At 36.5% G+C, this 23010-nt stretch overlaps 1 protein-coding gene and 1 non-coding gene across 2 annotated transcripts in view; both read left to right on the top strand.

Annotated features, from left to right (window-relative positions):
- The window catches only part of IPO7 (importin 7), a 55517-nt gene that overhangs the window by 21293 nt on the left and 11214 nt on the right, over positions 1-23010 (top strand). The window contains exons 5-17 of the mRNA XM_046016149.1: positions 4788-4944; positions 6706-6795; positions 9953-10047; positions 10162-10246; positions 12654-12788; positions 13521-13620; positions 14961-15037; positions 15200-15316; positions 18229-18318; positions 18733-18898; positions 19073-19233; positions 20471-20599; positions 22919-22985. Coding sequence (XP_045872105.1) covers positions 4788-4944; positions 6706-6795; positions 9953-10047; positions 10162-10246; positions 12654-12788; positions 13521-13620; positions 14961-15037; positions 15200-15316; positions 18229-18318; positions 18733-18898; positions 19073-19233; positions 20471-20599; positions 22919-22985 — 1469 coding nt within the window. The remainder of the gene's footprint in view (positions 1-4787; positions 4945-6705; positions 6796-9952; positions 10048-10161; positions 10247-12653; positions 12789-13520; positions 13621-14960; positions 15038-15199; positions 15317-18228; positions 18319-18732; positions 18899-19072; positions 19234-20470; positions 20600-22918; positions 22986-23010) is intronic.
- LOC123950187 lies at positions 18468-18651 on the top strand. The gene has a single exon (XR_006820178.1). It is a non-coding gene; the product is annotated as a small nucleolar RNA SNORA23 (small nucleolar RNA).

Genomic DNA, 23010 nt, shown 5'->3' with positions numbered 1-23010 from the left:
TCTTATTTTAATTCTTCAGTCACTTCTGTTGATTCAGCTGAGAAACTTGTTGTGCCCTTTTTTTCATATTATCTATTTCCCTATTCAAAAACTGGGTTATCTCTAATTCCTCAATATGGGCTCCTCAGTTTGTGCTGATAAAAGGCCTAAACATAAGCTTTTTTAAAATGTGAAGGGTATCAGAGTACTTTGAGCATTAGCGCTCCTTATTTAACTTCTGGCTTTCTGTGTATTTTTTATCTTAATTTGGGGTCTTGATAAGTTTCAAGACCCTACCTGTAATTCTTTAAGAAGCATATGTTGGAATTTCACATGATCATTTTTAATCATTGTGTTTTGAGGGATTCAGTTACCTGTTTCAGTGTTTGCATATTTGAGCAAATTATAGTTCATATAAGTAATTAGTATCAGTAAGAAAGATTTTAGGCCAAGGGATCATTTTAGATCTGGGTTTAGGGATGAGAAAAAAGATCTAACCTTGGAAGCTGAGGTATAGCATTAAGAGTGGTAAGCTATACATTGAAGGAATTATCTCAGTCGTGTAGTGGAAGTAATGAAATTTGTAGGCACTTGAAAGTTTTGATAACAGAAAATGTTGAGGAAGGCATGAGGAACACTTACACCATGATGGTGGCCTTATTTCCAGTCCTTACAGCTGCACAGATGCCATTGTGAGCCCGCTAATTCTGGGGCCTGTAGTTAGCCTCCGATACCCTTTTTGGGTCCCAACTAAAGTAGCTGATGAACTGCTGCTTTTCTTCTGAGCAGGAGAGAAGTATACCATTTACAGCATTGGTACTGGTGTTTTCTTGTGTTCCCACCAGCTACCCATCTTCCTGCTAAGGAATGTTCCAGCTGTTGCTCCAACTTCTATCAGAGTGCCAGTTGTTGTAGTTCTGGTAAGTGAGTGACTAAAATGAGAGAGAATAACAATAATAAGCTGTTATTGTCATTGAGGAGGTTAAGTCTCTCCTGTTCTATAATCTTAGCAGGAGAGAGTACGACAGAGATTTTTTTTAAATGGGAAACATAGGAGGCTGCTACAATATTGGAATTCCAGTTCATTTTCAGCCAGTGTTCGATTGTGGAGCACAAGGTGTTCACAAGGGATCTGTGTGGACTGAAGCAGTTCTAAGAAAATTCATGGAGAAATTGGAAGTTGTGGTGGTCTTCAGGAGCATAGATCCTCAGGAAATGCTTGTCAGTTGAAGGAGCACAATAGGAGCATTTGAAGAGGAAGGCATGTCACACCATATGGAGTAGTATGAACAAAAAAAGGTATAGAGGTGGAAATGAGATATTATCTTTAGTGGGTAGTGAGGAGACCACCAGTGGTATGGATAATTTCTGTTTAGAGGTGCGGGATAAATTTGGAGCTGGTAATTGGGACCATGTTAAAGATAGTTTTGAATGCTGTGGTGGAGAATTTGGATGTAACCTTTTATATACTAATGTACCATTGAAGATTTTTTTTTGGTTTTTGGTTTTGTTTTGTTTTTTTTTTTAACGGTAAAGTGATGGGCTAGTACTTAGGATTTCCTGTGAGCATAGCTCACCAGATTGGCACATTGTAGCCTTGTGGTAGTCTGCTTTTATTAGTGTCACATTTTCGTGCTTTCAGGAACTTTCAGGTCTTAAGGGTTAGTAATTTGTTTCCTACCATAATTACTTTCATATACCAATTAGCGTAGATTAGCAGCTAGTACCACCTAATTTCAAGTCCTCTCCTGAATGTAGAGAGGGAGGTAGGAAAGAAGAATGTGTAATATGGACTGGATACTCAAACCCTCTTAATGTGGGTGATCATCTGGATTGGGTAAATGGAGAGAAGCACATAATATAGTTCTGCCTTTGTAGTTAAAAGGAAATACTGTCTATAGTCACTGTAGTTTGTATAATCAGATTGGAGACTGCAAATGGCTTCCTTTCATAAATCGTTAATTGTTTTTATTGACTGAAAGAACTGTACAGATGTTTTAAAATGTATGCTAGGTATAATTTCTCAGCATGTTAAAACAGTATTTTAAATAATCTGTCAGTTAACTGTTCAGTAGTCTCAATCATTATTCGAACATTTGTTGTGGTGGTTTTTTGTTTTGTTTTGTTTTGTTTTTAGATTTTTACTTATTTATTTGACAGAGATCACAAGTAGGCAGAGAGGCAGGAGGGGGTGGGGGGGTGGGGAAGCAGGCTCCTGCCGAGCAGGGAACCTGATGTGAGGCTGGATCCCAAGACCCTGAGATCATGACCTGAGCTGAAGGCAGAGGCTTTAACCCACTGAGCCATCTAGGTGCCCCTGTGGTGTGTTTTATTCTTGGCAATTTATTTCGGTTCTATTTTCATCTAGGAGGGGAAAATAATCTAGCCTTTTTTACCTTTACCTTTTTTTAAAAGATTTTATTTGTTTATTTTGGAGAGAGAGTGTGAGTGAATGGGGGTAAGGGCAGAGGGAGAATGAGAGAATCTTGAGTGGACGCCTGCTGAGTGCAGAACCTGTCTTGGGGCCTGATCTTAGAACTCTTGAGATCATGACCCAAGCTGAAATCAAGAGTCAAGTGCCTAACCAACTGAGCCATCCAGGTGACTCTTACCTTTACCTTTTAAAAACGTGCTCAGATACTCAATTCTTAAATACATTTTGTTCTTTAAGAAGGCTACCAGTAGATAAAACTGGGATCTGGTAGGGGAAAAAAAAAAAAATTAAAAAGCAGTTTAATCTAAAAAGATAAATTCAGTTTTTTAGAATAATGACTTAACCACTTGTCTGTATTTTGTAAAGCTATTCTGCCTATCCACTCCTTAATAATAGAAGATGGGGTGTCATTCCTATAGTTCTTTTTCTTTAAGATTTTAGTTATTTATTAGAGAATCAGTGATGGGAATGGGGAGAGAGAGTGAGAAGCAGACTCCCTGCTGAGTAAGAAGCTGGGTTCTGGCCTCTCCCAGGACTTGGAGATCATGACCTGACCCAAGGGCAGATGCTTAACTGACTGAACCATCCAGGTGTCCCCCTATAGTTCTAATCTGTTAAATTACTTGTTTAAGGTTTTTTTTTTTTCATTGAAGCATAGTTGACATAGTGTTTTTTAAATTGAAGTACAGTTTTGTTTTTTTAAGATTTCATTATTTATTTATTTATTTGATTTTTTTTTTTTTTTTTTTTTTTTAAGATTTTATTTATTTGAGAGCGTGAGAGAGCACAAGAGGGGAGAAGGTTAGAGGGAGAAGCAGACTTCCCGCGGAGCAGGAAGCCCGACGCGGGACTCGATCCCGGGACTCCGGGATCACGACCCGAGCCGAAGGCAGTTGCCCAACCAACTGAGCCAGACAGAGAGGCAGGCAGAGAGAGAGAGAGGGAAGCAGGCTCCCCGCTGAGCAGAGAGCCCGATGCGGGACTCGATCCCAGGACCCTGAGATCATGACCTGAGCCGAAGGCAGCGGCTTAACCCACTGAGCCACTCAGGCGCCCCTGAAGTACAGTTTAATTAAAAATAAATCAACAGACCTTTTTAAATAATACTGTTAAAATGCTAAGAAATCTATACATGGAAATTTCTCACTTAGGGCAGCAATTCTTTACCCACATCCTTGAAGCAAATGTGATTCAGAATTCAGAAGTTTTGGGATTTTAGAAAGATAAGAAGGTTCACATAATAACACATGTTAAACACTCCTGTTGAAATTGAACCAGTACCCAATAGTCAGATGCATATTATCGTATCTGCTATAAAATACATGAATATCCACTCCAGATGGGATAAATGAAGACCATAAATAGCCTGTTGAAGTCAGGTTTTGTTGCCAAATAGGTTACAAAAGGACTTCCTGTTTATAAAGTGCTTATTTTCTGCTTTCTAGATGTGCTTCTGCCTTAATGCTTTTGGTATGTAAATAACTTAAGGAGGGTAATAGATAATCAATTTTATATCAGTTACCTGCTGATATTTAAAAGCCAAGTCATTGTAGCTCCTCAGTTGTGTAAGTATTCACAATTAGAGACTGTAGTGAAGTGATTTAAGAGGGCAGACTTTGGATCTTGACTGCTGAAGTTCATACCTAGAGGAGTATGTTGAGAAAGATACCACTCTGTGCTTCAGTTCCCTCAAACTATTGAAGTGAGGATACTAATGGAGTCTTGAAGATACTTTTTTTTTTTTTTTAATTTATTTATTTGAGAGATAGAGATCACAAGTAGGCAGAGAGGCAGGCAGAAAGAGAGAGAGAGGAGGAAGTAGGCTCCCCGCTGAGCAGAGAGCCCGATGTGGGGCTCGATCCCAGGACCCTGGGACCATGACCTGAGCCGAAGGCAGAGGCTTTAACCCACTGAGCCACCCAGGCGCCCTTTTTTTTTTTTTTTTAAAGATTTTATTTATTTGACAGAGAGAGTAGGCAGAGAGACAGAAGAGGAAGCAGGCTCCCTGCTCAACAGAGAGCCTGATGCAGGGCCCTATCCCAGGACCCTGGGATTGTGACCTGAGCGGAAGGCAGAGGCTTTAACCCACTGAGCCACCCAAGCACCCGGGAGCCTTGAGGATTATTGACTTCATAATGAATGCTCAGGAAATTTTAGATACTTTGTTATTATTTGGGGTCTTTCTTAGGTTGCTTTAGCTTCTGAAATGGTTCCATTGTTGGTTTTTCCTTTTCTTTCTAGGAATCTAAAGTTGCTTAGGAAGTATTTGCTTATATTTGTGTGGACAAACAAGCAGTTTAATTTTGTATCTCATTCATATAAATGAAATTATGATGTAAATTCTTACAGAATTAGTTTGTATTCCTACCCAAAGGTACAAGAAACCAGAGGAACGGAGTCCACTGGTAGCCGCAATGCAGCATTTCCTGCCAGTTCTAAAGGACCGTTTTATCCAGCTTCTTTCTGATCAGTCTGATCAATCTGTCCTCATCCAGAAACAGATTTTCAAGATCTTCTATGCTCTTGTTCAGGTAATTTTTATATATAAAAGTCTATCATTTACTACATTAAAAGATGATAAAGAATTTCTGTGTCTTACAATAATTTCATTTGAAAATCTAGATTAAATGGATGATTTGCTAGTCATATATAAATTGCCAAAATCATGTATGCCTTAAAAGTCTAACAAAGCACACTTCCCTAAGTACATAAACAAGTCCAATAAATCTTAAATTATAACTAGTCAATCTTAAGTTCTCTTAAATCATCTGACACTATTTACAAAATTTTAGTAAAAAATTTTTATGTCTTTCACCTTAAGAATTCACAAGTCTGAAAATCAATTACTGAAATTACAGTTTATTTCTAGCATGAACCTGATGTGCCAAATATATGTAGATTGTCCCAGTGATTACAAAACCTATTCCTAAGTTTAACAAAAATACTAGTACTGTGGCTTGGCTGGCACACAGTGATGGGCTTCATCATTTTTACATATTCTAAATCTTCCTGGAATAAAAGATATCCACTGAGGAAATGATTGTGTGTATTTTCTCAGTGGGATATAATTACTTAAATGAAACCGGTTTAGATCAAGATTAAAATTTTAGTTCTTTTTGTGCCATATAGCTATAGAAGTATTCATCTTATCTACTAGAACCTTTGGCTTCATTTATACACTTATTTAACTTCAGAATCTCATTTAAATAGACCTGTGACTTTCACTAAGATTGTAACTGACTCACCATATTGCTTGGTTGGATTTTGCGTGTCTTTGCTAGATTAGTAAAGACAGTGTATTATCTCCCAGTCTTAATCAGAGGACACTTTAATGCCATTCCATTGGCTGCTTCTTATAGAATTTTTACAAGTGATTTGGGTATATAATATACTGTTTTTGTTTTTTAGTTGGTAAGATTATAACTTTCAGATTAAGAATAGTTATTTTTGTCAATTGTTCTAGAGAATAGGGCAAGATATTCATCTTCCCAACTAATTTTTTGATGCTAACATACCCAGGTATTCAGTATAGCCCTTTCTCACTTGTGAAAATAGATATTCTAAAGTCCCAAATAGGGTATTGATTTTATGAGCCTGTTGAGAGGATTTATCCAAGGAATGCAAGAGTGGATCAGTGGTTAAGAGATCAGTTTCTATGATTCTCTTTTTTTTTTTTTTTTTTTTTTTAAGATTTTATTTATTTACTTGACAGAGAGAGAGATCACAAGTGGGCATAGAGGCAGGTAGAGAGACAGGGGGAAGCAGGTTCCTTGCTGAGCAGAGAGCCCAATGCACAGCCCAGTCCCAGGACCCTGAGATCATGACCTGAGTCAAAGGCAGAGACTCAACCTTACTGAACCACCCAGGTGCCCCTATGATTAACTCATAGAAAAAGACCTATAACCATCTCTAAGATTGCCAGATAAAGCATTTGATAACATTTAATAACCATTCCCACTTTAAAGAAACAAAAAACAAGCTAAGAGTCCTGGAATAGAAATTTTCTTCACTTGATAAAAGACATTCACTAGAAATCCACAATATCACTCTTAGGATAAAAATAAGATATATTCCCAGTAATTTGGGACTAAGACAAGGATGGTCACTGTCAGTGCCACAGTTCTCGGTTGTGGAAAACTGATCAAATCAGCCAGATAAGAAATTTGCTTGTGTACTAAAAATGGGAAATGTGGATTGAATGAAATACTTTTTGTAGGTTTTGTGAAGAGTTAAAGGAAGTGGGGTTTTCTTTTGTAATGATTTTAAAGTATTGATTCTTGATTTTCATTTAGTATACACTACCATTGGAGCTGATAAACCAACAGAACCTGACAGAATGGATAGAAATTTTAAAGACTGTTGTGAACAGAGATGTACCGAATGTAAGTCTCCGTGTGTTCTTGTATTACTGAAATATCTAATTATCTTTTGGGAATTTTAACTGATACTTTCTGTAACATTTTTATGAGTTTATATAACACATGATGCAAATTATTCTAGATAAAGAGATCATTTTGTTTGTTTACATATGTGCAATACTAATTAAAAATTGTGCAGTGTTATTTCATGTACTGTTGTTTAGGTACTTATATATATTTATTCTAATGCTTCTGTTACTTCTCAGTTTTTAATTTTATTTATTTATTTATTTATCTATATGTAATGTGTTTTTTAATGTGAGAGAGAGCACATGATTGGGGGCAGGGGGGTGGGGGCTGAGAGGCAGACTCCCCAGTGAGCAAGGAGCCCAACGCAGGGCCTGAGATCATGACCTAAGCGAAAGGTAGACATTCTACTAAGAGCCACCCAGGAGCCCCTTCATTTAAAAAAAAAATTTTTTTTTAAGTTTTATTTAAGTAATCTCTACACCTAACATGGGACTCATACTCACGACCCCAAGATCAGAAGTCACATGCAACTGAGCCAGCCAGGCACCCCATCTTATCTTCTCAGGTTTTAATTAAGAGTTCATAATATGTATCACCTCACATAGCTACAAAATCCTTTTCTTTCTTTCTTTTTTTTTAAAGATTTTATTTATTTTTTTGACAGAGACCACAAGTAGGTGGAGAGGCAGGCAGAGAAAGAAGAGGAAGCAGGCTCCCTGCTGAGCAGAGAGCCCGATGCAGGGCTCCATCCCAGGACCCTGGGACCATGACCCAAGCTGAAGGCAGAGGCTTTAACCCACTGAGCCACCCAGGAGCCCCACAAAACCCTTTTCTTATGAGAAATGTTTTTAAAGATTAATTTAGAGAAAGGGAAAGCATACCTGGGCGAGCAGGGGGAGGGGCAGAGGAAGAGAGTATCCTCAGACTGCTCCCTGAGTGTGGAGGTCCACGCAGTGCTCAATCCAGGATCCTGAGATCATGACCTGAGCTGAAACCAAGAGTCGGAAGCTTAATCACTGAATCACCTAGGTGCCCTATGAGGAGAATTTTTTTTTTAAGATTTAATTTATTTATTAGAGAGGACGCATAAGCAGGGGGAATGGCAGGGAGAGTGAGAAGCAGGTTCCCTGGTGATCAGAGAGCCTGACCTGGGGCTCAGTCTCAGGACCCTGGGATCATGACCTGAGCTGAAGGCAGATTCTTAACAAACTGAGCCACCCAGGCAGCCCATGATGAGAATTTTTAAGATCTACTCTCTTAGCATCCTTCAAGTATATAGTACAGTGCTGTTAACTATATAGTTACTGTGCTGAACATTACATCTCCAGAACTTATTTATCATACAACTAAAAGTTTTGACCACCTTCTTAAATTTACTGTGGTAATCATTTCACAGTGTATACATACATTACATCGTTGTGTTATATACCTTAAACTAATACAATTTTATGTATTATGTATTTTTTAAAAAGTGCTTGCATCTGGAGTTCAGCCTAACAATTTGTCAGCTACTCATGAACCAGAAGACTTCGTAGTTAGTTATATTACCTGTTTTTTTAAAAAACAGTTTTATAGAGAGATAACACATATTCCATAAATTTAACCTTTTCAAAGTGTACAAGTCAGTGGGTTTTAGTACATGAAGAATTGTACATACAGAATTTAGTACATAGGAATTGTTTTATTCACTCACTTTTTTAAAGATTTATTTTTGTGAGAGAGAGAGTGTGTGTGCAAGTTGGGGGTGAGAGGCAGAGGGAGAAGCAGACCCCTATCTGAGCAAGGACCCTGATGCAGGACTCAATCCCAGGAAGACACCCAATCAGCTGAGCCACTGAGGAGCCCAATTTAGTCACATTTTTTTTTTAAGATTTTTTTTTTAAAGATTTTATTTATTTATTTGACAAACAGAGATCACAGTAGGCAGAGAGGCAGGCAGAGAAAGAGAGAGGAGGAAGCAGGCAGAGAGTGGAGGAAGCAGGCTCCCCGCTGAGGAGAGAGCCCGATGCGGGGCTCGATCCCAGGACCCTGGGATCATGACCTGAGCTGAAGGCAGAGACTTTAATCCACTGAGCCACCCAGGTACCCCTTTTTTAAAGATTTTTATTTATTTATTTGACAGACAGAGATCACAAGCAGGCAGAGAGGCTGAACAGGGAGCCTGAGGAGGGGCTCAATCCCAGGACTCTGGGATCATGACTTGGGCAGAAGGCAGACTTGTAATGACTCAGCTATCCAGGCACCCCAGGATCCAATCCATTCTTTTAGTGGTTGTATAGTAGTATTTTATAGGTGTTCCATAATTAAGCATCCCCTTATTTGCGAATGTTTACCGTGGTAGTTTTTCACTATTGTTTTTAAATTAATGTCTTCATCTGTTTATCCTTTTGTGTTTATACCAATATTTCTGAAATTAGATTTTTGAGATGGTGTTTCTCATGCCCTTTTGATTTGAACTATACTGTTTTTTTTTTCTTTTTTGGTTTTTTAAAGATTTATTTATTTATTTGACAGAAATAACAAGTAGGGAGAGAGGCAGGCAGAGAAAGATGGGGAAGCAGGCTCCCTGCTGAGCAGAGAGCCCGATGTGTGTCTCCATCCCAGGACCCTGAGACCATGACCTGAGCTGAAGGCAGAGACTTAACCCACTGAGCCACCGAGGCGCCCTGAACTATACTGGTTTTGATTAAACTACTTTTCATAGCCTTGGCTTTATGTTAATTGGATTTTTTTTTTTTTTAAGATTTTATTTATTTGACAGAGAGAGATCAAAAGTAGGCAGAGAGGCAGGCAGAGAGAGTGAGAGGGAGGCAGGCTCCCTGCCGAGCAGAGAGCCCGATGTGGGACTCGATCCCAGGACCCTGAGATCATGACCTGAGCCAAAGGCAGCGGCTTAAAGCACTGAGCCACCCAGGCGCCCATGTTAATTGGATTTTGACTAAAATGTTTGTGTTTGAGCTTGCTATGTAGCCAAGTAGTGAAGCACATGAAAGTGCTTCTTATATTTAAATAAGAGTTAGTAATTTTCCAAATCTAGCCTTTTTTATTTCTAAAAGCCAATATAAATGTTTTTTGTGAGTCTCTTCTCACCTCATGCTCTTCTTCTTAGATTGTATCATCTCTTACTATCATTAAATAAATCTCTTTGAAGGAAACACTTCAGGTTGAAGAAGATGACAGACCAGAGTTACCATGGTGGAAATGTAAGAAGTGGGCTTTACATATCTTAGCAAGGCTTTTTGAAAGGTAAGCTTCTCTCAGTATATGATGACTTAAGTTTATTTTTTCAAGCTCTCAGTTTTATAAGTATCAATATATAAAGCATTACAAAGAAACAGTGGGCATTTAATGTTCTTTTAGGTATGGAAGCCCTGGCAATGTTTCCAAGGAGTATAATGAATTTGCTGAAGTATTTCTGAAGGCGTTTGCTGTTGGTGTCCAGCAAGTAAGTCTAAGAATTTTTCTAAATTGAAACATTATTATTAGGTTAATTTTGCCCTTTTTCCTGGTTTATTGGTACCCAAAGATTGCGTGTAGCAGTCTTTAACATTTTGAACCCTATACCAGTTCTCATTTTTTGGTCTTAGGTCTTCCTTATTCCCTAAATTTTTGAGAGCCTCAGCAAGCTTCCATTTATGTGATTTATACCTATGCTACTTATCATACTAGAAATTAACATTTAAGAGTATTAATTCATTTAAAAATAATAACAAACCTAATATATATTTAACACAGAATATGTATTTTTTAAAAGGTGTTATTTATTTATTTGACAGAGATCACAAGTAGGCAAGAGAGGCAGGCAGAGAGAGAGAGAGGAAGAAGCAGGTTCCCCACTGAGGAGAGAGCCGGATGTGGGGCTCGATCCCAGGACTCTGGGATCATCACCCAAGCCAAAGGCAGAGGCTTTAACCCACTAAGCCACCCAGGTGCCCCCAGAATATGTATTTTTTTAAAAAACTGTTTCCCAAAACTTAAAGGTTAATTGTGGTGTAAAGTTTGTTAACAACAAGCTTTTTTTTTTTTTTAAAGATTTTTATTTATTTATTTGACAGACAGAGATCATAAGTAGGCAGAGAGGCAGGCAGAGAGAGAGGAAGGGAAGCAGGCTCCCCGCCGAGCAGAGAGCCCCATGTGGGGCTCGATCCCAGAACCCTGGGATCACGACCTGAGCCGAAGGCAGAGGCTTTAACCCACTGAGCCACCTAGGCGCCCCAACAACAAGCATTTTATATTCTTTTACATTATCACCTGTTGATCTATATTGCACTTTGAATGGATCATTTATCTATACATGATTCTGTAACAGCTGGTCATTTGGAAAACTGAGTTAATGAACATTTTCCAAATGTTAATATACTTCATTATGCAATTTTATTTTATTTTTAAAAGGTTTTTTTTATTTTAGAGAGAGAGGAAGGAGAGCATGCATGAGCAGGGGGAGGAGCAGAGGGAGAGAGAGGAAAAGCAGGCTACCCACTGAGCGCTGAGCTTACTTACCGTGGGGCTTGATCTCACAATCCTGAGATCATGACCTGAATGGAAATCAAGAGTTGGAGATTTAACCTACTGAGCCACCCAGGTGCCCTTCATTATGCAGTTTTCAAAAAGAAATCGGGGCGCCTGGGTGGCAAGTGGGTTAAGCCTGTGCCTTTAGCTCAGGTCATGATCTCAGGGTCTTTGGATCGAGCCCGGCATCATCTTCCCCCATCATCGGTCTCTCTGCTCAGCAGGGAGCCTGCTCCCCCCTTCCCGCCCCCTGCCTGCCTCTCTGCCTACTTATGATCTCTCTCTCTGTCAAATAAATAAATGAAATCTTTTAAAAAAAATATTTTTGCTAATATTACCACTGATGTTATCAGAAATATCTTTAAATATTGGAAACTAATTAAGCAGATCTAAGTCTTTGCATCTCAGATTTTTGAGAATTCTAATTTTGTTTGAAAGCTCAGATTTTAACACCAGTAACATACTCTCAGTTATTTTCCTTGAAGTGACAGGCTCATTTTATTCATTTTTGAGGAAAAATATGCCATACACACAAGTCTAAATAACCATAATTTGTCTGTCAGTTTTTCTTTCAAGCATATGATAGCATTTGATAGGAAAGCTATTTCAGCTTTTCTTCCAACCATTATACTTTGGTATGTGGAAGAAGTGCTATATGTTGTATACTCCCCATTTAATATTTATATTTCTGATTCATTAAGAGTATTCTTAAGGAATGAATGTTTTGAATTTAATGTGGCTGTGAAGATTATGATGACTGCTGGTACACTTGGGTGCCTCTCCTTGATTCGTGTTAGGCACCAGAGGATTTGCCACCATTGCTTTTGTACCATCGATGCAGATGTTACATAGTGAAAAGGGCGCATAATGTCTTGGCCTTATTATGAAAATAGTTTTGACCTCACAGACCCTTCAGGAGACCTGTGGGCCAAATCTTGACAATTGCTATTCTCAAATATATAGAATTAGAACTCCTGCCAGACGGCAGACATTAAATTGGTAAGTGGTTTGCATAAGGTTTTTCTGGGAGGTAAACAACAATGCAGGGCTATCTCAAAGTTATGGCATGTTCATTGAGTAACCTGTGGTTTTCTTTTTATACTTAATCAGAAACTAGTCCTTTGACATAGTATTAATTCAATTTGTTTATTTGACTACCTTGGGAATAAATACAGTTCTCTGACACAAAATTTTCAAAATTACTTTCTTTTTAAGAGAATATGGTTGTTATTTTAGGATGATGATCTAGGTATTAAGATACGGGTCAGATGCTTTTGCTGACTTATAAAGTGGTTAAAATTTCTTTTTAACTTTTGGTTTCTGATCAAATATTTTTTTCAAAGGTCTTATTGAAGGTATTATATCAATACAAGGAGAAACAATATATGGCTCCTCGAGTTTTACAACAGACATTAAATTATATTAATCAAGGAGTTTCTCATGCCCTCACCTGGAAGAATCTGAAGCCTCATATACAAGTAATAATTTTCTTTTTGTGTGTGTGTTTTTTTTTGTTTTGTTTTTTTGGGGGGTTTTTTTAGTAATAATTTTCTATCTGAGATGTTTTTCTGGAAAATATAATTGAAATAACATTAATTATAAAGGTTGAAAATGCTTATTTTTTATTTGTGTTATTCTAGTTCTGTTCATTGTTTTGAAGGTATAGTAGGAAAATGAGAAAATACCTTGACATAAACTTATAAGAGGTATTTTGTAAATATTCAGATTCCTTTTAATCTAAAGCTATTACCTTAAAATTTGCATTTAAATTCTTAGTGCTGGCTTATGATTGTAACATTTTAGTCATGTACTTTGGAATAAACTAAGGACTTTCACCAGATTGGTTTTGAGGGTAATTAGCTTATGTATTATTTCTGTGAGTGATTTATTTGCTTTATTTAGAACTATAAGATTTGATGGACTAAAATGTCATAATGTATTTTCTCAGAATACTTAATTGCTACCTATATGCACATATGTCTTACTTTATAATTATTTGTTGCACAAAATACTGTGTACCTTAATAGTTGATCTGAGAATCATTACTAAAGTTTAGTATTAAGTTTTAAAATGTATATTATTGGGGAAAAAATAAAAAATATAATACATAGATATATTATTGGGTTGCTTTTGTTTCAGCACCTAACCAAAATTGAAGGTTTAAATTTAAAGACTGACCTAAGGTTACTTTCTTAACTTTTAAATTTCAGGGTATTATCCAAGATGTTATTTTTCCATTGATGTGCTATACAGATGCTGATGAAGAACTTTGGCAAGAAGACCCTTATGAATATATACGCATGAAGTTTGGTAAATTTTCACCTTCTTAGAAACAAAATATGTCATTAGCTAAGTTTGTATATAGTCTTCGTAGTGGTATCTTAAGGCCTCTCCTTTGGTACTGAAAGATCTTTGCTGGGTTTTTTGTTTTTTTTTTTTTTTTTTTAAGATTTTATTTATTTATTTGACAGACAGAGAGAGATCACAAGTAGGCAGAGAAGCAGGCAGAGAGAGAGAGGAGGAAGCAGGCTCCCTGCTGAGCAGAGAGCCCGATGCGGGGCCGATCCCAGGACCCTGGGATCATGACCTGAGCCGAAGGCATAGGCTTTAACCCACTGAGCCACCTAGGTGCCCCTGATCTTTGCTGTTTTAATGTAATTTATCCATTTTTTAGACTTTTGGGGGTGTATTCACTAGTTATGGCATTTATTAATGACAGTCTTCATTTTTAACAGACACTGATAGTAGTGTTATTAAGTTACAATTATTGGATGTGCTTTTGGCACATGCTAAAACTTAGAAATTCAAGATTACACCTTAACATTAAGTGTTAAAACTATACTTTTGGATCCCATGTCAGCCATGATATGTATGGGAGTTGAGAAGACATATATTGGAAGCTGGAATCACATGGAATCTCTGCATGGAACTAAAGGATTATAATTTGACTAATGTTGAATATTAGTCCTTCATACCAAAATCTTTTGTATTTGTAGTAAATTGTACTATTGTGACCATATTGTGAAGATTCTCACGGTAGTTGTGTTTTATATGAAAGATAATGATCATTAAGAGAAATTAATGGATAAAAATTTAATTTGTACTGAAAAGACATGAAATTAGGCTATTGCACAATTATATAAGAGGGGCGCCTGGGTGGCTCAGTGGGTTAAAGCCTCTGCCTTCAACTCAGGTCAGGATCCCAGGGTCCTGGGATTGAGCCCCGCATGGGGCTCTCTGCTCGGCAGGGAGCCTGCTTCCCTTCCTCTCTCTGGGCCTGCCTCTCTGCCTACTTGTGATCTCTGTCTGTCAAATAAATAAATAAAATCTTTTAAAAAATTAGAATTTCCAGTTAGCTATACATGTGATAAGTTTAAGGATAATTACTGGAAGAAAACAAATAGAGTGTATCATTTCTATAACGGGAAATATAAACCAATGCAAAATTTCCCTCTATCAGTCTAAGGAGGCAGAAAAAAAAAGATGAAAAAAAAATTACATAAGAATCTGGTTTCCTCTTTATACCTAGCATGAACATTCAGCATAATTTTAAGGTCTTAATTTTACAGAGCATCATTTATAAATTACTTGAAAATGTTAAAGAAATTGAAATTAGTGGTTTTCGTAATAATTTTAAATTTATTCTCCAGATGTGTTTGAAGATTTCATTTCTCCTACCACTGCTGCCCAGACACTCTTGTTTACAGCTTGTAGCAAGAGGAAAGAGGTAGGTTATTTAATACAGAGAAAATTTGCTTTAATATTTAAAATCTGTTCAGATATACACAAGCTTTTAACGTTAGTCATGTAAGTCATTTTGTCTTTTTTTATTATTGTTAGGGATTATTAGGAAATCGAATAAAGTGTTAACTTCTCTTTTTTAATCTAGGTACTGCAAAAGACAATGGGATTTTGCTACCAGATTCTTACAGAACCAAATGCTGATCCTCGAAAAAAAGATGGAGCCCTGCATATGATTGGCTCTTTAGCTGAAATACTTCTGAAGGTATTTCTTCTTTTGTGTGCAGGTAGTTTAATAACAGTTATTGAGATACAGTTCACATACCATACTGTTTGCCCATTAAAGTGAGTAATTCAGTGGTTTTTATTATAGTCACAGAGTTGTACAACCATCAACCCCGAAAGAAACTATTAGCAGTTAATTTCCATTTTCTTCCAAACTTCTCAGCCCTAGGCTACCCCCAATCTACTTTTCGTCTTTATGGATTTGGACATTTCACGTAAAGGGAATGCAATGTAACATATGCTCCTTGAGAAATGGCTTTTTTCACTTGGCACAATATTTTCAAAGTTCATCCATGTTGTGGCATATGTCAGTACTTCATTCCTTTTTGTTGCCAAATAATGTTCCATTGTATCATACACCATATTTTATTTATACATTCATCAGTTGGTGTACACTTGCAGTGTTTCCATTTTTTGGCTGTTTTGAATACTGAAGCTGATCATTTATGCACACGTCTTTGTGTGGACATAATATTTTCACCCCCCTTGGGTCACATACGTAGGAGTCAGATTGCTGTCACGTTTTGAGAAACTGCCAGACTGTTTTCCAAAGTGGCTGTATCATTTTATATTTTTTACCAGCAGTGTATGAGGGTTCCAGTTGTCCTCACCAACAATTAATACCTTTTTATTGTAGCCGTCCTAGTTGGTGTCATACAATACCTCATTGTGGTTTTGATTTACATTTCTCTGATGAATAATGATACAGTGAATCTTTTTATGTGCATATTGACTATTGCATATCTTCTTTGGAGAAATGTATATTCAAATCCTTTGTCTATTTTTTAGTTGGGTTATTTGTCCTTTCATTGTTGAATTGTTAAGAGTTCTTTGTATATTCTAAATATTAGACCTTTTTCATATATATCATTTGCAAGTATTTTGTGGGTTATTTCACTTTCTTGATGATGTCCTTTGAAGTACAAGTTTTGATAAGATTCTGAAATTATGTCCAGTTTATGTTTTCTTTTGCTGCTTGTGCTTAAGGTACTCCTTTTGGATGAGTTGTTTTATATTTATGTTGTAAGATAATTATGAAATAGTGTTTTTGCCTTCAAAAAATTTATCTTTAAAGAAATTTATAAATATGAATGAATCCATTCATAGCCTAGGAACGTCATGCTTTTGTGACATAAATTTCTATAAAGAATGACCCTGGATTAGATTTATTTTTAGGAACCTCAACTTAATTGTACATATTGTGTCTGACTTCATAAATGCTATCTAAAATTTATTTTGCTTTAAAGTTAATAAATAGTAACCAAAGTGTAAGTGAATATTTAGTCACAGAATCATCTAACTCCCATGAACCTTGTTCCATATCATCATGAGTTTGTAGGTATATTTCGTTTATATTTTAGTTTTTTTATACCTGTCCATCCATCCTTCTGTTAGTTTATAAGACAAAGACAGTGTTTATTTGTTACATGGCAGGCTGGGACTCTTTAGTGAGTTCTCTCGGCAAGTTCAGATTTTTTTGTTTTAACTTTCTATTTTTAAGTAATTTTAGACTTAGAGAAAAATGGCAAAAATAGTTTTCCATTACTCTTCATTCACCTTCCCTTAATGATAGCCATATTGCACTTCTCAAATTAATATTAAATTAATATTGATAGACTAGTAGTCACTAATCTTACAGACCCCTTTCACATTGTGCAAGATTTCCCACTAATGTCCTTCTTAATGGTCCATGATCCAGTCCAGGATCCCACATTGTATTTAGTTCCTATGTCTCAGTCTTCAGGTTTTCAAGCATATATTTTTAATGTTGATGTAATATGTAGTTCCAGGATTTCTTCTTCTTTTTTTATTTAAGATTTTCTTTATTTATTTGACACAGAGAGAGAGAGATCACAAGTAGGCAGAGAGGCAGGCAGAAACAGAGGGGGAAGCAGGTTCCTTGCTGAGCAGAGAGCCTGATGTGGGGTTCGATCCCAGGATCCTGAGATCATGACCTGAGTGAAGGCAGAGCTTCACCCACTGGGCCACCCAGGTGCCCAAAAAGCTTGTTACCACTTAGAAAAGACTCTAAAGATTCATGAGAATATCTTTTTTTTTCCTTAATCATGCATTTTTAAAATTTTAAGATTTTATTTATTTTTTATTTTTTCTTAAAGATTTTATTAATTTGACAGATCACAAGTAGGCAGAGAGGCAGGCAGAGAGAGGGGAAGGGAAGCAGGCTCCCTGCTGAGCAGAGAGCCCAATGCGGGGTTCATTCCCAGGACCCCGGAATCATGACCTGAGCCAAAGGCAGGGACTTCAACCTACTGAGCCACCCAGGCTCCCCAGAAATTTTTTTTATTTTTCAAATATTTTATTTATTTATTTGAGAGAGAGTGAGAGTGCATAAGCACAGGTTGGGAAGGGGAATAAGAGAGGGAGAAGCAAATGTCTCCCTCCCCCAGCAGGATACCCAACATGGGGCATGATCCCCAGACCCTGGGATCATGACCTGAGCTGAAGGCAGATGTTTAACCAAGTCAGCCACTGAGGTACCCTGAGAATATCTTTTTAGATAACCTTGTAAGCAGGGTCTTTTCTCAAACTGTGTTATATTCATTTAGAACTTTTCCAGTCAGGCTTTTTTCATTATAATAGTTTTATAAGGTAAGAAATAAAATTAACCACACTCCCATTACTCAAACATGATTGCTGTTGAGATTTAGTATAAAAACTTTCTAAGCAAATGAGGTAAAAAGATTAAAGAAAAGGTATTCAGTGTTTTTTGATGAAGTTTGAGAATGAGAAAATTAGATATGGATCCTGAGGTACAAAGAATCAGAAAAATGTGTTTTGACATAGTTATTTTTAATACTTGTGTATTTATTTGGCATTTGAGTTGATTATATTTGGAATTCTTTGAAAAATAATTTTTGTTTATATTTACAGAAAAAGATCTACAAAGATCAGATGGAATACATGTTGCAGAATCATGTATTCCCTCTCTTCAGCAGTGAACTAGGCTATATGAGAGCGAGGGTATGTTTTCATCCTTATTCACTTATACATTTATGTTTTGTAATGAATGACTGCTTATGTGGACTTTTATGTGGAGCCTTTTTAATGCTCACCTTAATAAAAGCCTTATTTCCTTTTAGGCCTCTGTTTCATGTAAATATTAAATGGCTGCTGTAATGTGTGCATAGTTTTCATCTGTGTCTGATGGCAGTGTCTGTCTGTGTTTTGCATTCAGACCTTGCTATCCACACAAAAGTCATGCAGCCAAAGAATAATTTGGGATCATAGTACTGGTCTAGTGTTGTGTCTCTGGGCATATCTACCACTGGCCAGCCTCCAGATTCCCACACAGAACTTTTGGAATAGACATACTGTAGCTTGGGGCAATTTAAGGATAGGATATGTATAGTAACTCACTGCATTTTTTAATAAAAGGCTTGCTGGGTCCTTCACTATTTTTGTGAAGTAAAGTTCAAAAGTGACCAGAACCTGCAAACGGCCTTAGAACTGACAAGAAGATGTCTGATTGATGATAGGGAAATGCCCGTGAAAGTGGAAGCTGCCATTGCACTTCAGGTGTTGATCAGCAATCAAGAAAAAGGTAAAGGATTTATATCTCAAAAATAGTGCAGTGTTTTTACAAATAATTTTAAGAGGCATAATCCTAGAAACTTGACACATTTTCTTCCCCTTTATGGGAAAGTATCTATTTATTATTTGATATATGTTATATCAGGTTTTAGGAGGTTTTGGCCAAATTTTTTTTCTCTTACAGCTAAAGAGTATATTACACCATTCATCAGACCTGTAATGCAAGCTCTTCTTCATATAATAAGAGAAACAGAAAATGACGATCTTACCAATGTAATTCAGAAAATGATCTGCGAGTATAGTGAAGAAGTTACTCCTATTGCAGTAGAAATGACACAGCATTTGGTATGTTATTTGAACCAATCATTTATTCAGTACTTAATCTTTTAATAAGTATTTTCATAGAGCTTACTGTATATCAGGTACTGTTTTAAGCCTTATATCTGTATTTAATTCCTACATTTAGCTCATTTAATTCTATATAAAAAATATATTTTTTATATATTTATATATAAATATATATATAATACATATAATATATAATATATAATAAAATATATAAATAAATATATATTTATATATAAAATATATTTTTATATTTTTATATATTCATATACTGAGAGAAAATGTGAGCTCTAAAAAGAGCCATTCAGGTACCCCAGGTAGTTTTTCTTTTCTTTTTTTTTTTTTAAGATTTTATTTATTTGACAGCACAAGCAGGGGAATGGGAGAGGGAGAAGCAGACCTCCCGCAAAGTGGGGAGCCCAATGCGGGCCTCGATCCAAGGACCCTGGGATCATGACCCCAGCCGAAGAGAGATGCTTAACAATGGAGCCACCCAGGCGCCCTTGTTGTTGTTTTTTAATGAAATTTATAAACAGTAGTTACTCAATAGTTGGCCTTTGTTTACTATACATAGCCCCAAAGTTTTGAGAATTAACAATGTAAATTGTTTAAGAGTAATAGAAAGTATGAACATGCCCTGACAACTACCATTCATAATCCCAGTACAGTGATTTATTTGATGCAGTTTATATTCTTGCTGAGTATTGAGGTTTCAGGAATCTGGGTCTTGATATCTGCTGTGGATTTAAGCAAAAGCAGAGTTTGGTGAAAACCTGATTTTGAAATGGGGAAGGATATTTGAATAACTGTAGCAGCATTCATTAAATATGTATATTGCATTTATAATAAGCAAACTTCTCAGAAGTTTGAAAACAATTTTGTGACAAAAAGCCTTGATTAATATACCTATATTTGGGCATTGTCAAATGTTAGCCAATAATATTCATAAGAACATTGGTAATATTAGGCAGTTTCTATGCCTTGCCTCATTTAAGCCTCAAAGTATCTCTATGATAAAGTTCTCAAATGAAATTTCAGGAAACAGGTCAAGTAACTTAAGGTCACCTAGGAAATGGTAGTACCTTCTGATTGTAGAGCCCAGACTCTTAATATTAATCAGTGGTAACATTGATTGGTTTTGCTGTCTCTGTGAGAACATTTTAAAAATTAAGTTTTAGACCAAAATGTGTTTATACTGCTATAATGGCAAGCCTAAATTATATTCTCTTGACTCTAGGCAATGACATTTAATCAGGTAATCCAGACTGGGCCAGATGAAGAAGGAAGTGATGACAAAGCAGTTACTGCTATGGGAATTCTGAATACCATCGACACACTTCTTAGTGTAGTTGAAGATCATAAAGAGGTAAAATGATTCAGTGTTATAAGGTTTTGATCCAGGTAATGATCCAAGTTTTAGGGCATTTAAAGCCCTTTTTCAGCAATAGTTCTAATGCATTTTTAGAAGGCTCTGGCTTATCTAAATTCTCTGGTTATCTTTGACCTGCATCCTGATTGTTCCATCTTTTAACTAGTTCCCTTTTTAAGGAAAAGATTGGTATCTTACAAATATTTTAGGTTCTTTAGTATTAGAAGGAATAGGAAGGAGGTATTTGTATTATCATATCTTTACTTCAGGGCTTTGGATTTTGGCAGCCTCTTAGATGTCCTGTCTCAGATCCAGATCCAATAGTGTGGTGATTCCTAGGGAAACCTTCCTAGTTCCTAGTTCTCCCATTTTATTTTATTAGGATTTTTACTTATTTATTTGACAGAGAGAGATCACAAGTAGGCAGAGAGGCAGGCAGGGGCGGGGGGAGGTGGGTGGGAAGCAGGCTCCCCACTGAGCACAGGGCCCGATCCCAGGACCCTGGGATTTTTACCTGAGCCAAAGGCAGAGGCCTAACCCACTGAGCCACCCAGGTGCCTGTTTTATTTATTTATTATTTTTTTTGAAAGGGGAGGTCAGAGGAAGAGAATGTTACGCAGACTCCATGCCCAGCACAGAGCCCATTGCAGGGCTCAATCTCAAAACCCTGAGTTTTTTTTTAAGATTTTATTTATTTATTTGAGAGAAATTACAAGTGGAGGGAAGGGGCAGAGGGAGAAGTATACGGGCCTTGGTCTCAGGACTCCAGGATTATGACCTGAGCCTAAGGCAAATGTTTAACTGATTGAGCCACCCACGTGTCTTTCTAGTTTTTATTTTTTAATTAAAAAATTTTTTTCTTAATGATGGTAAACTACACATAACCTAAAATTTACCATCTTAACCATTTTCAAAGTACAGTTGAGTGGCGTTAGGTATACATTGTTGTGCTACCATTACTATCATCTTTCTAGTTTTCTCTTATAGTTGTCTATTTTTTTTTTTTTTTTAAAGATTTTATTTGACAGACAGGGATCACAAGTAGGCAGAGAGGCAAGCAGAGAGAGAGGAGGAAGCAGGCTCCCCTTGGAGCAGAGAGCCCGATGTGGGGCTCGATCCCAGGACCCTGGGATCATGACCTGAGCAGAAGGCAGAGGCCTTAACCCACTGAGCCACCCAGGTGCCCTATCTTACAGTTGTCTTTAAAGAGAATTGTAATCATGAATTTTTTAAAATAGAGTAATTTAAGATGTTCAGAAAGGATAAAGAACAGAAAACTATAACCAGTACCCTTTAGCTACCACCTAAATTTATTAGATTTTAACATTTTATAGTATATCCTTTAGACTTTATTTCCATTAAGAACAAAAATTTTAGATAGATGTAATTGAAGCCCTTGGAGGACCTCTTCCTAATCTCATTTCCCTGCTTCTTTCCCTTAGAAGTAACCATTGTCCTGAATTTAGTGTTTATAATTCCAATGCAGATATTTATATCCATAAATCATAATTCCATGTTATCTGCAAATTGCCTTTTGCAACCAGAGATTTTTGGTAAACTCTTTATATTCTGCATTATAATTGAAGATAGGAAGAAGCCATGAGGAATTCTATAGTTGTCTATGGTTAACAAAACAGATGTTACTATATTGAAGAGTTGAAAATGTTTTAAGTATATGTAATTGAAATGGATGTCCTGGTTCTGTATCCAGTTAGTAAATTTTATTTTGTCTCCCCTCCCCACTTTTTATAAACATTCTCATGGCTTCCAGAGATTTGGGATCTGATTGAGGATCGTACTGACAGTTAAAGAGGAATTTGTGTTTTTGGTCTTGGGGTGTGGTTCACTGTAGCTAACAATTGTGTAAATAGAGGTGACTTAAGAATTAGTGAGAGTGGTAAAAATAATGCCTTCTTTCAAATAATTTTTCTGTAAGCTATTGAGAGTGACTTCAATTACATCAGGGCTAAGTTGATCTATATTTAAACACAAAAAGGTCTGTAATCTATCCGCAGAATGATTTGGCTCCTGTATTTTCATAATTATTTACATTTCCCCAACATACTGTTTTTTTCCTTTACTTTTTAGGTAAACTGTGCAAGTGATTTTTTTGTGTGTGTCATTATAATGGTATTTTACTAAATTTCAATTCCGCATTGACCCATAATTTTATAATGAGTCACTTCAAACAAAGATTTAAAATGATTTAAGATACTGACTTTCTATTTTAATAAGCAGTGAATTGCATTATACATTATTTATTAATTAATTCACTGGTGTGCTACAGTTAACATACAATTTTTTCTTCTCTTATAGATAACCCAGCAGCTTGAGGGAATCTGCTTACAGGTCATTGGAACTGTTTTACAGCAGCATGTCTTAGGTATATATCTTTACTTATGCTTAGA

Source organism: Meles meles, chromosome 8, assembly GCF_922984935.1.
Source record: "Meles meles chromosome 8, mMelMel3.1 paternal haplotype, whole genome shotgun sequence".
NCBI lineage: Eukaryota > Metazoa > Chordata > Mammalia > Carnivora > Mustelidae > Meles > Meles meles.
This window is presented reverse-complemented; position numbering and strand designations above follow the sequence as displayed.